The sequence below is a fragment of the Hemitrygon akajei genome, chromosome 1 (genome assembly GCF_048418815.1).
Source record: "Hemitrygon akajei chromosome 1, sHemAka1.3, whole genome shotgun sequence".
Taxonomy (NCBI): Eukaryota; Metazoa; Chordata; class Chondrichthyes; order Myliobatiformes; family Dasyatidae; genus Hemitrygon; species Hemitrygon akajei.
Genome location: NC_133124.1, coordinates 178919806 through 178936098, shown reverse-complemented (window position 1 = coordinate 178936098; position 16293 = coordinate 178919806). Strand labels below are relative to the sequence as shown.

The 16293-nt window shown below is 55.4% G+C and overlaps 1 protein-coding gene across 1 annotated transcript in view; it reads left to right on the top strand.

The window, feature by feature from the left end:
• Positions 1 to 14359, top strand: part of LOC140727473 (serine protease hepsin-like) — a 116670-nt gene extending 102311 nt beyond the window's left edge. The window contains exons 3-5 of the mRNA XM_073044825.1: positions 2905 to 3030; positions 11313 to 11357; positions 14202 to 14359. Coding sequence (XP_072900926.1) covers positions 2905 to 3030; positions 11313 to 11357; positions 14202 to 14359 — 329 coding nt within the window. The remainder of the gene's footprint in view (positions 1 to 2904; positions 3031 to 11312; positions 11358 to 14201) is intronic.
• The last annotated feature ends 1934 nt before the right edge of the window (positions 14360 to 16293 follow it).

Sequence of the window (16293 nt, the reverse complement as noted above, 5' to 3'; positions counted from 1 at the left end):
GCACGACTCCCTAGTCCACTCATCCCTCCGTACCGATCTCCCTCCTTCCCCTCTCTCCTCACCCCTCCCCCGGATTCCACACGACTCCTGAGTCCACTCATCCCTCCGTACCGATCTCCCTCCTTCCCCTCTCTCCTCACCCCTCCCCCTGGATTCCGCATGACTCCTGAGTCCACTCATCCCTCCGTACCGATCTCCCTCCTTCCCCTCTCTCCTCACCCCTCCCCCGGATTCCACACGACTCCTGAGTCCACTCATCCCTCCGTACCGATCTCCCTCCTTCCCCTCTCTCCTCACCCCTCCCCCCGGATTCCGCATGACTCCTGAGTCCACTCATCCCTCCGTACCGATCTCCCTCCTTCCCCTCTCTCCTCACCCCTCCCCCGGATTCCACACGACTCCCTAGTCCACTCATCCCTCCGTACCGATCTCCCTCCTTCCCCTCTCTCCTCACCCCTCCCCCGGATTCCGCACGACTCCCGAGTCCACCCATCCCTCCGTACCGATCTCCCTCCTTCCCCTCTCTCCTCACCCCTCCCCCGGATTCCGCACGACTCCCGAGTCCACCCATCCCTCCGTACCGATCTCCCTCCTTCCCCTCTCTCCTCACCCCTCCCCCCGGATTCCGCACGACTCCCGAGTCCACCCATCCCTCCGTACCGATCTCCCTCCTTCCCCTCTCTCCTCACCCCTCCCCCGGATTCCACACGACTCCCGAGTCCACCCATCCCTCCGTACCGATCTCCCTCCTTCCCCTCTCTCCTCACCCCTCCCCCGGATTCCACACGACTCCCGAGTCCACCCATCCCTCCGTACCGATCTCCCTCCTTCCCCTCTCTCCTCACCCCTCCCCCCGGATTCCACACGACTCCCTAGTCCACTCATCCCTCCGTACCGATCTCCCTCCTGGCACTTATCCCTGGAAGTGGAACAAGTGCCCTTACTCCTCCTCCCTCACCACCATTCAGAGCCCCAAACAGTGAGGTGACCCTTCACCTGTGAGCCTGTTGGCCATCTGGTTCCTGCGCCCACCCCCACATCGGTGAGACCTGGCGGGGGGGGGGGGGTGGTCAGCTTTATCAAGTACATTTCACTCCGTCTGCTGCAAAAGACGGGATTTCCCACTGACCACCCAGTTCAATCGGCTTCCCATTCCCAGCCTGTTGATGGCCGTCTCTCCCACAGTGACACCAGACACGCTGGAGGAGCAACACATTGTATTCCATCTGGGTCGCCTGAAATTCCCTCTCCCTTTCCATTCCCCTCTTGCCCCTTATAACCATGTAACAACTACAGCACGGAAACAGGCCATCTCGGCCCTTCCAGTCCGTGCCGAACGCTTACTCTCACCTAGTCCCACTGACCCGCACTCAGCCCATAACCCTCCATTCCTTTCCTGTCCATATACCTGTCCAATTTTTTTTTAAATGACAAAATCGAACCTGCCTCTACCACTTCTACTGGAAGCTCGTTCCACACAGCAACCACTCTGTGAGTAAAGAAGTTCCCCCTCGTGTTACCCTTAAACTTTTGCCCCCTAACTCTCAACTCATGTCCTCTTGTTTGAATCTCCCCTACTCTCAATGGAAAAAGCCTATGCACATCAACTCTATCTATCCCCCTCATAATTTTAAATACCTCTATCGTCCCCCCTCAACCTTCTACACTCCAAAGAATAAAGACCTAACTTGTTCAACCTTTCTCTGTAACTTAGGTGCTGAAACCCAGGTAACTTCCTCCTCATCTGCCTCTCTCCTCCCTCTGGTTGCCCCCCTCCTTCCCTTTCCCCCGTGATCTGCTGTCCTCTCCTATCCGACTCCTCCTTCAGCCCCTTTCCTCTTCCGCCTCTCACCTCCCAGTCTGTACGATGCCGAGAGTCACAGACAGAATAGTCGGTGGGTGCCTTTCTCCCCAGGGGCACGGGTTTAAGGTGAGAGGGGGAAAGTTTGAAGGAGGTGTGCAGGGCAAGTTTTAAACATAGAGAGTGGTGGGTGGGTGCTGGGGGTGGGGGCAGATACAATGGAGGTGTTGTAAGAGGCTGTTTGAATGGAGAGAGGTGGGCCATGCGTAGCTAGAAGGGGTTTGACTAATTCGGTATCGTGTTCGGCACAGTGACTTGCCTTGGTTTACTATTGTAATATGTACGCAGGTACAGGGGAAAACTTCTCCATGTTGTCCACACAGATTATTTCATTGTAACAGTACACTGAGGTTGTACAAGGGGGAAGAACAATAACAGAATGCAGAATAAAGAGTCGCAGTTACAGAGGGAGTGCCGTGCCGGTGAATTAATGTGTCAGAGCCACAGCGAGGTAGATTGTGAGGTGAAGAGGCCATGTTATCGTACCGGGGAGCCATTCAGTTGTCTTGTAACTGTGGGGTGGAACTCTCCTCCAGCCCGCTGGTACGCGCTCTCGAGCTTTTGTGTTTTCTGCCCGATGGGAGGGTGAAGAAGAGAGGTGGTCCGGGGAGGGCGGTGTACCTGATTAGCTGGCTGTTCTGCAGAGTCCCTGGAGGGGAGGCTGATCTCTGTGGTGTCTGCAACGCACTGCAGCTTCTTGTGGTCACAGGCAGAGCAGTTTCCGTACCGAGCCGTGACGTATCGGGGTATGGAAGGGATTGTCCTCGGCCTCGTCTGCGTCTGTCTGTTGCAGGAAGAGGGTGGGCTCCTGGAGGCCTCCCCGTCTGGAACGTCCATAATGCTAATCCAGTGGATCTTTCCTAGGGGAGGGGTCTGGATTTGAATGTCTGCAGTCCACTAACTTCCCCAACTTAAAGCTGGTTGGTCCCCCGGCCCGATTTGGGAGTGGAGGGAGGGCAATTGGGAAGGGTCGCATGTTGAGTTGTGAGTTGGGGAGGGAATGGGGTAACAGTTTAACCAGGAGTCCTTTATCTTGTCCCCAGACGGAGTCCAGTCGGGACCCAAGGAACAGCAGGACCCCTCCCATCCGGCCAAGAAGGCGATCGTCATCGCTGTGACGATAGTCTGTCTCCTGGCTGTGGCAGCCGCGGTGACTTGTTTTGTGGTTGGTGAGTAACAGTGGAGCTCGGGAGGATTACAAGCGTGGGGCTCGAGATCTCGGCTGTCCCTCAAAAGGCGTCCCTTTGGCCCATCGTATCCCTGCTGACCCATCTACGCTCACCCTTCTCCTGTACCTGGGTTGGTGTGATGAGGGTCTCTCCCCCTCAGGGTCTGTGTACTAGCTCCCACTCTCCGGGGGAAAACATGCCCCTTCGCTTCGCCCTGTCCTCTCCATGAATGAGGTTGTGGAGCAGATCAATGGGGCAATTGGTCCAACTCTCCCATCTCTTATGGAGTCGATAGTGTATCTGACCAGGGTAACGTCTCACTTCCATGCAGTATTAGGGCTGTAGACAGGGTAAGACCATTAGATATAGGAGCAGAATTAGGCCATTCGGCCCATTGACTCTGCTCTGTCATTCAATTTATTTTCCCTTTCATTTTCTTTCTTCTGCCTGTATAACCTTTGACACTCTTACTAATCGAGAACTTACCGACCTCACTTTGAATATACCCAATGACTTGGCCTCCACAGCCGTGTGTGGCAATGAATTCCACAGATTCACCAGCCTCTGGCTAAAGGAATTCCTCCTCATCTCCGTTCTAAAGGGATGTCCTTCTGACCTGAGGCTGTGCCCTCCGGACATAGATTCTCTCACTTGGCAACTTCTCTGCATCTACACTCTCTTGACCCTTCAACATTCAATAGATTCCAGTGAGATCCCCCCCCCACCCCCATTCTGCTAAACTCCGGTGAGTACAGGCCCAGAGCCATCACGTGCTCCTCATGTGTTAACCCATTAACTCCCAGGATCATTCTTGTGAAGCTGTCCGCAATGCTAGAACATCGTTACGTAGATGAGGGGCCCTAAACTCTTCGCAATTTTCCAACTGTGGTCTGACCAGTGCCTTAAATCCTCAGCATTACATCCCTGCTTTTATGTTCTAGTCTTCGGAAAATGAATGCTACGTTTCATTTGGCTTCCTTTCCACCATCTCAACCCGCATGAAGACTCCCTAGTCCCTTTGTACTCTGGTTTCTGAATTTGCTGCCCATTTAGAAACTAGTCTACGCCTTTGTTTCTTCTACCAAAGGGTGTGACCATACACGGTATTCCATCTGCCACTGCTTTGCCCGTTCTCCTAATCTGTTCTGCAGGCTCTCTGCTCCCTCAATACCACCTGCCCTCCCAAAGAAGGGTGGGTTTGGTGAGATGAGAACTGGGGGTTATAGGCTTGGGTGAAAGGTGTAACACTTGAGGGGAATCTGAGTGGGAACCTCTTCACTGAGTGCAGGTGTGGAAGAGGGAGGAGTTGGGACAGGTGTGGAAGAGGGGGGTATGGAGGGATATAGTCTGGGTGCAGATAAATGGGACTAGACAGAAGATGAGCGGGCGTAGACTGGGACTGTTTACGTGCTGTATTCTATGACTGCCTCAAATGCAACGGAAAACCACTCTACCCTCCTGTCGAGGGACACACAGTCCAGAAACAGGCCCTTTGGCCCACATAGTCTATGCTAACCAAGAGTCCCATTTGCCCATAACCCTCTAAACCTTTCCTATCCATGTACCTGTCCAAATGTCTTGGAGGTTTTGTTAACACGCCTGCCTCAATCACTTCCCTCTGGGTGCAAAGTTGACCCCCGGGTCTCTATTAAATCTCTCCCCTCTCTCTTTAAGCTTAATACCCTCTGGTCCTTGTGTGAAAAACCTGTCCTCGTGCCCTTTAAATCCCTTGCCTCTCTCCTTAAAATGTAGCCTCTTGTTTTTCAGTTCTCCATTCCTAGGGAAAAGATTGAGAGCTGTCACCCCTCTCTCAGCCCCTCGTGATTTTGTGTCCAAAATGTGGGTGAGAATATACGTCACCACTTCTCTGTCGTGACAGCTTAACTTTTTAAAACAATGAATCCCCGGATCTAGATTCGCCCTTTAAGAGTAACACCCTCTCCACACTCGCTCTGAGTCCCCTCATGTTCACCCAGCCTCCCTGTCCCTCCTCTACACTCCACACATACGACCCAGCCTTCCTCCTCGAGTGGACCCTCCTGGTCAGATTCGTGTTTGCTTGCCGTGCACGTTGAAGCACGCAGTGAAATGTGACATCGAGCTTGCCACCAGCGTAAGGATGTGCCGGGGGCAGCCCGCGAGGGTCACCACACATTCCGGCACCAACGTCACACGCCCACGATGCCCTTTCCACCTTCCCTCCCACCGACCTCCAGACTCCAGCCAATGGTTTTCAACATCTGATCACTGTCTGGGCTCTGATCTTCAGTATTGGCTCCCTGATCAGCTGATGACAGGACCCAGAACTCCTGATTGGCCTTCATGCCTCCTGCCTGCATTGCCTTCGAGCGGAGGCTGGACTGCAGACACAGAGCACAGCCCACAAACTCTAACTCCCGTGCGTCCCTGTTCCCGGACTCTAACTCCCCCCACGTCACTGTCTCTGAAACCCTAACCTGACCTCTAACTCTCCCCTCTGTTCCCAAAACCGTTCCTGTGAAGTAAGTTTGAACCACAGTCTTGATGGAGACCACAAATCAGTGCCACCTTGGAGAAAAAAAGGTGGTCCTTGTGAATCCCCTGAACTGCTCCCGAGGAAAGGAGTAAACATCCTTTAAATAAAGACTGTCGCTGCTCTGGATGCTGTCTCAGTACTGTACCTAGTATTTGATGATATAAAAATCGTGTGTTGCCACCCATCGGCCCACTTCATCTATGCTGACCCACAATCCTCTATTTCAAATTCAGGTTTAATTGTCGTTCAACCGTACATAAATACAAGCAAATAAAACAGCGTTCCTCTCAGGCCAAGGTGCAAGCCATACACAGCACATTCAAAATAGAAAGCAAAAAGTTATATAGTCACACAAAAAAAATGTATAAAAAGTCCCTGAAGGAGTTCTCCTGCGAATTGGTGGTGCAGTTCGTGTCAGTGTGCAACCACTGCTATCAAGCCTGTCATTCCACCGATTGAACACTGGAGGGCAGCACCGACGGGAGCGGCCAGTCCCCAACGGAGCACAGTTGTCACATTACACCCCCTCCGCCGTCTCCTCCCCTGAACTTCAGCAACAGGCTTAGTCCTCACTACAACCGAGGCAACGCAAGGTCCTCACCATCTGTCACGCCACTAAACTGCGGCATCTTACAACATCAGTGTCTGTAAAGGATAACTTGCAGGTTGAGTCGGTGGTGAGGAAGGCAAATGCCATGTTAGCATTCATTTCAAAAGGTCCGGAATACAAGAGCAGGGATGCGATGCTGAGGCTTTATAAGGCACTGGTGAGGCCTCACCTCGAGTATTGTGAATAGGTTTGGGCTTCTTATCTTAGAAAAGATGTGCTGGCATTGGAGAGGGTCCAGAGGAGGTTCACAAGGATGCTTCCAGGGATGAAAGGGTTATCATACGAGGAACATTCGATGGCTCTGGGACTGTAATTGCTGGAATTCAGAAGGATGACGGGGGATCTCACTGAAACCTTTTGAACGTTGAAAGGCCTAGACAGAGTAGATGTGGAAAGGATGTTTCCCATGGTGGGGGAGTCTAGGACAAGAGGGCACAACATCAGGATAGAGGGACGTCCATTTAAAACAGAGATGTGGAGAAATTTCCACATGGTGAATTTGTGGAATTTGTTGCCACGGGCAGCTGTGGAGGCCGGGTCGTTGGGTGTATTGAAGGCAGAGATTGATAAGTTCTTGCTTGGCCATGGCATCAAAGGTTACAGGGAGAAGGCCAGGGAGTGGTGCTTGGGAGGGCCAAAAAGAACCAGCCATGATCGAATTATGGAGCAGGCTAGATGGGCGAAATGGCTTAATTCTGTTCCCATGTCTTGTGGTCTTATGGGTCCTGCAATTGAAGGAGAAACATCCAAGATAACCACCCATGGTCACACTGCATGCTGCCTTCACACACCAACTCCAAAGCCCACCTGTTGCCGGCAGTAACGTGGCCAGTGCCCAGTTCTGTTCCCCTGGCGCCCAGTGCAGGACATTATGGGCAGCTTGGGGGGTAATGCTTGGTTCATGACCAGGGCAAAGCGTACCTCCAAGGATTTACGATGAAGAAAAGCAAGCCACTAACGGCCTTCATAACCCCCCGGGGCTTGGATCCCCTTTGGACTCAGGAAGGCACTCACAGCCGACCAATGTTTCATGGAGGAGTGTCTCGAAGGATTAAGAGATGGTCTGTGTACCGCACCTGGATGGCACGCTCGTGTTCACTCAGACCCTCGATGAGCATGTTGATGTGGTGAGAACAGAGGCATAGCAAATGCAGGCACATGGAGTGAAACTTAAACCCAGCGAGTGTGAGTTCACTACCCAGCGAGTGTGAGTTCACTACCCGGGCAGGACAGAGATAAATCAGATGGATCCTGCTGACACCAAGGCAGCAACAGCACTGACGCAGTGGGAGAGCTGAGCACGAGTCTGGCTCTATTCAGCTACGATCAGCTGTACATTAAGGATTTCTCTTGAATCGTGACTCCCCACTGTGACCTGTTAAAAAGCAGAGATGACAAAAATCAGCTCAGCAAGGGCAGCACTAACAAGAAGAGGAACTGTGTGCCCTCTCACAAACTGATCGCTTGGACAGAGGCTGATTGACTGCCTAGCACAGCCATTCGTTCTCCACATTGACGCCTCCAATGAGGGGTTGGGAGCAGCCTAGAATCAAAAGCAAGATGGCAAATTGAGAGTCATGGCCTATGGTTCACGGACATTGACGCGTGCAGAAGAAAAACTACCAGAGGGAAGTTGGACATCCTTGCCGTGAAGTGGGCAAATACTGAGAAATTTAGGGATTACCACCCGGGAAAGTGTCCCGAATGCCAGTAGCCATGGAAACGACTATGAGTGAGTGCACGGAAAGAAACCTCATCCGATTCAGTGGGAGCCAAAGTCTTTGAAGTGCAGCAAAGTGCAGAGGTACCCCCGGTCCATGGCCGTCTCTGTATAGTTATATGCAGAAAATGTCAACTTACTGAAGACGTCGGTTCCACGAGTGTCCAGGGGAGAGATCCGGCAAGCACAGGAAGAGGACGGTGACATCAAAATGGTCCGACTTTGTACACTCAGGTTTGAAGCCCACTTTTCAACAAATGCAGGCGTTAAGCGAGCGAGCCTGGTGCTCTGTGAGAGAGTGGGATAAATCAGTATTGGATGAGGGTGGCATCCTTCATTGGAAAATTGCCCAACCTACACAACTGGCGTGAGGTGAGAACTCCAAGTGCACAGTCCTGAAGGAGCTACGTGATAAAACGGGGTCACCGAGGTGATCATTGCTCAACAGCTCTGGTAAGAGGGATTTTTCTGGCCTCGCGTGCAGAGGGGCGTTAAGCACCACGTGTTAAGAGTCTGTACCCATCTCAAGCAAAAGAAGCCGTGTTGGGAAACGAGGACAGCACTCGGGCATCACGACGTCGCAGCTGTTTGAACTTGTGTCTCCGTTGACTTTCTTCATCGGGACAAGGGCAAGGGTGGATACGAGTACATTCTGACGGTCATTGACCATTTTACACAATTTGCACAAATGACGACAGCAGAGTGAGATTTACAGAGTTGCAGCCTGGGAATTGTGTCCCAGTAAAGAATCTGACGCCCCACGGACGTCTGGAAAGCGTGGAAACTATTGGGAGGTCTGCACCCATATTGTTGTGCGGGAAGTTGGGGAGGATGTGCTGATCTGTGAACGAGGAAAGGGAAGATCCAGCGTATTACATCGCAATCTTCTCGTGCCACGCGAGCGCCTGCCTTTGGATGCCGAACCACAACGAAGCGAGGCTGTCCGCCGAACGGAGCGCGGGCTCGTCCACCGACAGAAAGGGAAGTGAGTGAAGTGGCCAGCGGCAGTGGGGACGAATATCGCCACCACGTCGAATGACCCAAACCTCACAGCAGCAAGGTCTGCAACGGTTTTCCAGTAGAGCTGACACGACCAGCTGACGAGAGCTGAGGATTCCAGCCACAAACGCCTGAGAAGGAACAGTCGCTGAGCTTGCCCGCCTGTGAACCCGAGCCTTCGTCCAAACCGAGGGGCACAAGTGATTTTCCTGCATGTGAACCAGTAGCAGTTCCTAGATAGATAGATAGATAGATACTTTATTCATCCCCATGGGGAAATTCAACTTTTTTTCCAATGTCCCATACACTTGTTGTAGCAAAACTAATTACATACAATACTTAACTCAGTAAAAAATATGATATGCATCTAAATCACCGTCTCAAAAAGCATTAATAATAGCTTTTAAAAAGTTCTTAAGTCCTGGCGGTAGAATTGTAAAGCCTAATGGCATTGGGGAGTATTGACCTCTTCATCCTGTCTGAGGAGCATTGCATCGATAGTAACCTGTCACTGAAACTGCTTCTCTGTCTCTGGATGGTGCTATGTAGAGGATGTTCAGAGTTATCCATAATTGACCGTAGCCTACTCAGCGCCCTTCTCTCAGCTACCGATGTTAAACTCTCCAGTACTTTGCCCATGACAGAGCCCGCCTTCCTTACCAGCTTATTAAGACGTGAGGCGTCCCTCTTCTTAATGCTTCCTCCCCAACACGCCACCACAAAGAAGAGGGCGCTCTCCACAACTGACCTATAGAACATCTTCAGCATCTCACTACAGACATTGAATGACGCCAACCTTCTTAGGAAGTACATTCGACTCTGCCTTCCTGCACAAGGCATCTGTGTTGGCAGTCCAGTCAAGCTTCTCGTCTAACTGTACTCCCTGTATTGTTTCCTGCAACTGATGAATCAGACAACCAGATACAGCAAAGACAAGAGAACTCGGCTCCTCAGAGAGAACCACAACCGCCAAAATGCTTTACTTACGATAGGGTTGGGATCCCCGCATGACACAGCACACAGACTGCAGGCCACATCAATACCAGGCCCTGCCTTGTAATTATATAACATCGATGATCTCATGGCTGCTTGTGCCTCAGTTCCCAAGTCAACTACCACTTGCTTACGAGAAACCAAAGGAGTGTTTCATACGAGAAAAGTAGAGATTCAGGTCTAACACGTGGGGAAGGTATTAGGGGCGACACGTTCTTTTTCAGGGGAGTGTGTGACAAGTTTGAAATCTGTTCAATTTGGTTATAAATAATTGTTCAAATAATTTTCAAAAAGAGTTAAAATTATTTTATGTGAATATCATTTCATCTTGAGAAAAGGGATGTTATTTGAAAGAAACATGCAAATGTGTTAGTTGAGAATCTGTATGCAAGGTATTCTATTGTAGTACGGAGTATTGAATCTGCCGTTGGCTTGCAGTCAATCTCCAGCACGTCATTGATTGTCATTCCTGGGGTGGGGCAGTACACGGTGTACTTGGTCCATGCGGTGATTGATGTGTGAACATTAACAGTGTTCCTGTTTCATTTTCCATATTCCTTTTAACAGGGTCCCGCTGAGGGACAGGCGGGCAGGACCGTGGGACAGTAGGCCATTCAGCCCATCGAGTCTGCTCTGCCATTTGATCATGGCTGATCCATTTCTCAACCCCATTCTCCTGCCTTCTCCCCTTAACCTTCCATGCCCCGACTTATCAAGTATCTACCAACCCCTGCTTTAAATTCACTCAGTGACCTGGCCTCCACAGACGTCTGTGGCAATGAATTCCAGACATCCAGCACTCTGGCTACAGAAATTCCTTCTCTGTTCTAAATGGGAGAGAAAACTCCTTTTCTGAAGTTGTGTCCTCTCGTCCTAGAATCCCCCGCTATTGGAAGCACCCTCTCCATGTCTGTTCTATCTAGACCCTTCAACATTCGATAGGTTTCAGTGAGATTTCCCCCCTCATGCTTCTAAATTCCAGCGACTCGAGGCCCAGAGCCATCAAACGCTCCTCATATGATGAGCCTTGCATTCCCAGAATCATTTTCCTGAACCTCCTTCGAACCGTCTCCAAGGTCAGCATATCCCTTCTTCGATAAGAGGCCCATATCTGCTCCTGATGCTCCAGGTGAGTCCTCGCCTGTGAACCATAAAGCCTCAGCTTTACATCCTTGTTTTTGTATTCTAGTCCTTCTGAAATTAACACTTAACATCGCACTGGCCTTCCTCACCACCGACTCAACCTGCACGTTAACTCTCAGGCAGAGACGTGAGCGTGATCAAACCCTGCTGAGGCGGAGCCTTCCTGAACTATATGCCATAAAGTTCCTCTGTTTGTTTGGTGTGGGCACAATGGTATTTTATAACATTTAAAAAATTGCTGTTAACATACAGGTGATTGTGAGCTGAATTCAAAATAATCAAATCTCCGTGTCTCTTTCCAGTATTTTATGTCCGGACTTCCAATTCCAGTTCCCGACTTTATGATGGTAAGTGTCGGTGTTTGCTCAAAATGAGTGGTGGTATGTGTATCAAAGTTTAGAGCACCGTGCACAGTTCCAGTCTCCGTGTCCCTGGGTCAGACCCACACCGGGAGCACCGTGCACAGTTCCAGTCTCCGTGTCCCTGGGTCAGACCCACACCGGGAGCACCGTGCACAGTTCCAGTCTCCGTATCCCTGGGTCAGACCCACACCGGGAACACCGTGCACAGTTCCAGTCTCCGTGTCCCTGGGTCAGACCCACACCGGGAACACCGTGCACAGTTCCAGTCTCCGTGTCCCTGGGTCAGACCCACACCGGGAGCACCGTGCACAGTTCCAGTCTCCGTGTCCCTGGGTCAGACCCACACCGGGAGCACCGTGCACAGTTCCAGTCTCCGTGTCCCTGGGTCAGACCCACACCGGGAGCACCGTGCACAGTTCCAGTCTCCGTGTCCCTGGGTCAGACCCACACCGGGAGCACCGTGCACAGTTCCAGTCTCCGTGTCCCTGGGTCAGACCCACACCGGGAGCACCGTGCACAGTTCCAGTCTCCGTGTCCCTGGGTCAGACCCACACCGGGAGCACCGTGCACGGTTCCAGTCTCCCTATCCCTGGGTCAGACCCACACCGGGAGCACCGTGCACAGTTCCAGTCTCCGTGTCCCTGGGTCAGACCCACACCGGGAGCACCGTGCACAGTTCCAGTCTCCGTGTCCCTGGGTCAGACCCACACCGGGAGCACCGTGCACAGTTCCAGTCTCCGTGTCCCTGGGTCAGACCCACACCGGGAGCACCGTGCACAGTTCCAGTCTCCGTATCCCTGGGTCAGACCCACACCGGGAACACCGTGCACAGTTCCAGTCTCCGTGTCCCTGGGTCAGACCCACACCGGGAACAGCGTGCACAGTTCCAGTCTCCGTGTCCCTGGGTCAGACCCACACCGGGAGCACCGTGCACAGTTCCAGTCTCCGTGTCCCTGGGTCAGACCCACACCGGGAGCACCGTGCACAGTTCCAGTCTCCGTGTCCCTGGGTCAGACCCACACCGGGAGCACCGTGCACAGTTCCAGTCTCCGTGTCCCTGGGTCAGACCCACACCGGGAGCACCGTGCACAGTTCCAGTCTCCGTGTCCCTGGGTCAGACCCACACCGGGAGCACCGTGCACAGTTCCAGTCTCCGTGTCCCTGGGTCAGACCCACACCGGGAGCACCGTGCACGGTTCCAGTCTCCCTATCCCTGGGTCAGACCCACACCGGGAGCACCGTGCACAGTTCCAGTCTCCGTGTCCCTGGGTCAGACCCACACCGGGAGCACCGTGCACAGTCCCAGTCTCCGTGTCCCGTGACGGGGGTGGGGGGAGGTCGGTGAATGGTGGGGGTGACGGGATAGGGGGAGGTCGGTGAACGGTGGAGGGGTGACGGGGTGGGGGGAGGTCGGTGAACAGTGGGGTGACAGGGTAGGGGGAGGTCGGTGAACGGTGGGGGGTGACGGGGTGGGGGGAGGTCGGTGAACGGTGGGGGGTGACGGGGTGGGGGAGGTCGGTGAACGGTGGGGGTGACGGGATAGGGGGAGGTCGGTGAACGGTGGGGGTGACGGGGTGGGGGGAGGTCGGTGAACGGTGGGGGTGACGGGGTGGGGGAGGTCGGTGAACGGTGGAGGGGTGACGGGGTGGGGGGAGGTCGGTGAACGGTGGGGGTGACGGGGTGGGGGGAGGTCGGTGAACGGTGGGGGTGACGGGGTGGGGGGAGGTCGGTGAACGGTGGGGGGTGACGGGGTGGGGGGAGGTCGGTGAACGGTGGGGGGTGACGGGGTGGGGGGAGGTCGGTGAACAGTGGGTGACAGGGTAGGGGAGGTCGGTGAACGGTGGAGGGGTGACGGGGTGGGGGGAGGTCGGTGAACGGTGGGGGTGACGGGGTGGGGGGAGGTCGGTGAACGGTGGGGGTGACGGGGTGGGGGGAGGTCGGTGAACGGTGGGGGGTGACGGGGTGGGGGGAGGTCGGTGAACGGTGGGGGTGACGGGGTGGGGGAGGTCGGTGAACGGTGGGGGTGACGGGATGGGGGGAGGTCGGTGAACGGTGGGGGGTGACGGGGTGGGGGGAGGTCGGTGAACGGTGGGGGTGACGGGGTGGGGGGGAGGTCTGTGAACGGTGGGGGTGACGGGGTGGGGGGGAGGTCGGTGAACGGTGGGGGTGACGGGGGTGGGGGGAGGTCGGTGAACGGTGGGGGGTGACGGGGTGGGGGGAGGTCGGTGAACGGTGGGGGTGACGGGGTGGGGGGGAGGTCGGTGAACGGTGGGGGGGTGACGGGGTGGGGGAGGTCGGTGAACGGTGGGGGTGACGGGGGTGGGGGGAGGTCGGTGAACGGTGGGGGTGACGGGGTGGGGGGAGGTCGGTGAACGGTGGGGGGTGACGGGGTGGGGGAGGTCGGGTGAACGGTGGGGGGTGACGGGGTGGGGGGAGGTCGGTGAACGGTGGGGGTGACGGGGTGGGGGGAGGTCGGTGAACGGTGGGGGTGACGGGGTAGGGGGAGGTCGGTGAACGGTGGGGGTGACGGGGTGGGGGGAGGTCGGTGAACGGTGGGGGTGACGGGGTGGGGGGAGGTCGGTGAACGGTGGGGGGTGACGGGGTGGGGGGAGGTCGGTGAACGGTGGGGGTGACGGGATGGGGGGAGGTCGGTGAACGGTGGGGGTGACGGGGTGGGGGGAGGTCGGTGAACGGTGGGGGGTGACGGGGTGGGGGGGAGGTCGGTGAACAGTGGGAGGTGACGGGGTAGGGGGAGGTTGGTGAACGCTGTGGGGGTGATGGGGTAGCAGGTCAGACACTCAGATGGTGTGTCTACCGATGTGTCTCCAGTGCAGGTCAGCGGAAGTGAACGTCTGACTGTCTACGACTCTGAGAGGGGTGTCTGGAGGTTCGTCTGCTCCTCACCTCGGAACAACGATGTGGCTCGTCTGGGCTGTGAGCAGATGGGGTTTGTAAGGTGGGTGTGGTCATGTCTTGTGTCTCTGTAATCCCTCCGGCCCCTGACCCCACTCCCCATCTCTGCGACCCCCCCACCGTCTCTGCGACCCCCCCCCAACCCTACACTCCTCCCATCTCTGTGACCTCCTCTGGTCACCCCCACCCCTGCCCATCTCTGCAAACTCCACTCAATCTCTGTAATCACCACCCGACCCCCCCCCCACCCACCCCCCAGTCTCTGTATTCCCAGCCCTCCCCCAGTCTCTGTAATTCCCAGCCCTCCCCCAGTCTCTGTATTCCCAGCCCTCCCCCAGTCTCTGTATTCCCAGCCCTCCCCCAGTCTCTGTAATTCCCAGCCCTCCCCCGGTCTCTGTAATTCCCAGCCCTCCCCCAGTCTCTGTAATTCCCAGCCCTCCCCCAGTCTCTGTATTCCCAGCCCTCCCCCAGTCACTGTATTCCCAGCCCTCCCCCAGTCTCTGTAATTCCCCCACCAGCCCTCCCCCGGTCGCTGTAATTCCCAGCCTTCCCCAAGTCTCTGTAATTCCCCCACCAGCACTCCCCCAGTCTCTGTATTCCCCCACCAGCACTCCCCCGGTCTCTGTAATTCCCCCACCAGCCCTCCCCCAGTATCCGTAATTCCCCCACCAGCCCTCCCCCAGTCTCTGTAATTCCCCCACCAGCACTTCCCCAGTCTCTGTAATTCCCCCACCAGCACTCCCCCGGTCTCTGTGATTCCCCCACCAGCACTCCCCCGGTCTCTGTAATTCCCCCACCAGCCCTCCCCCGGTCGCTGTAATTCCCCCACCAGCCCTCCCCCAGTCTCTGTAATTCCCCCACCAGCACTTCCCCAGTCTCTGTAATTCCCCCACCAGCACTCCCCCGGTCTCTGTGATTCCCCCACCAGCACTCCCCCGGTCTCTGTAATTCCCCCACCAGCCCTCCCCCGGTCGCTGTAATTCCCCCACCAGCCCTCCCCCAGTCTCTGTAATTCCCCCACCAGCACTTCCCCAGTCTCTGTAATTCCCCCACCAGCACTCCCCCGGTCTCTGTGATTCCCCCACCAGCACTCCCCCAGTCTCTGTAATTCCCCCACCAGCACTCCCCCGGTCTCTGTAATTCCCCCACCAGCCCTCCCCCGGTCGCTGTAATTCCCCCACCAGCCCTCCCCCGGTCTCTGTAATTCCCCCACCAGCCCTCCCCCGGTCGCTGTAATTCCCCCACCAGCCCTCCCCCAGTGTCTGTAATTCCCAGCCCTCCCCCAATCTCTGTAATTCCCCCACCAGCCCTCCCCCAGTCTCTGTAATTCCCCCACCAGCCCTCCCCCGGTCTCTGTAATTCCCCCACCAGCCCTCCCCCAGTGTCTGTAATTCCCAGCCCTCCCCCAATCTCTGTAATTCCCCCACCAGCCCTCCCCCAGTCTCTGTAATTCCCCCACCAGCCCTCCCCCGGTCTCTGTAATTCCCCCACCAGCACTCCCCCGGTCTCTGTAATTCCCCCACCAGCACTCCCCCGGTCTCTGTAATTCCCCCACCAGCACTCCCCCAGTATCCGTAATTCCCCCACCAGCCCTCCCCCAGTCTCTGTAATTCCCCCACCAGCACTCCTCCAGTCTCTGTAATTCCCAGCCCTCCCCCAGTCTCTGTAATTCCCCCACCAGCACTCCCCCGGTCGCTGTAATTCCCCCACCAGCCCTCCCCCAGCCTCTGTAATTCCCCCACCAGCACTCCCCCAGTCTCTGTAATTCCCAGCCCTCCCCCAGTCTCTGTAATTCCCCCACCAGCCCTCCCCCAGTCTCTGTAATTCCCCCACCAGCACTCCCCCAGTCTCTGTAATTCCCCCACCAGCACTCCCCCAGTCTCTGTAATTCCCAGCCCTCCCCCAGTCTCTGTAATTCCCAGCCCTCCCCCAGTCTCTGTAATTCCCAGCCCTCCCCCAGTCTCTGTATTCCCCCACCAGCACTCCCCCGGTCTCTGTAATTCCCAGC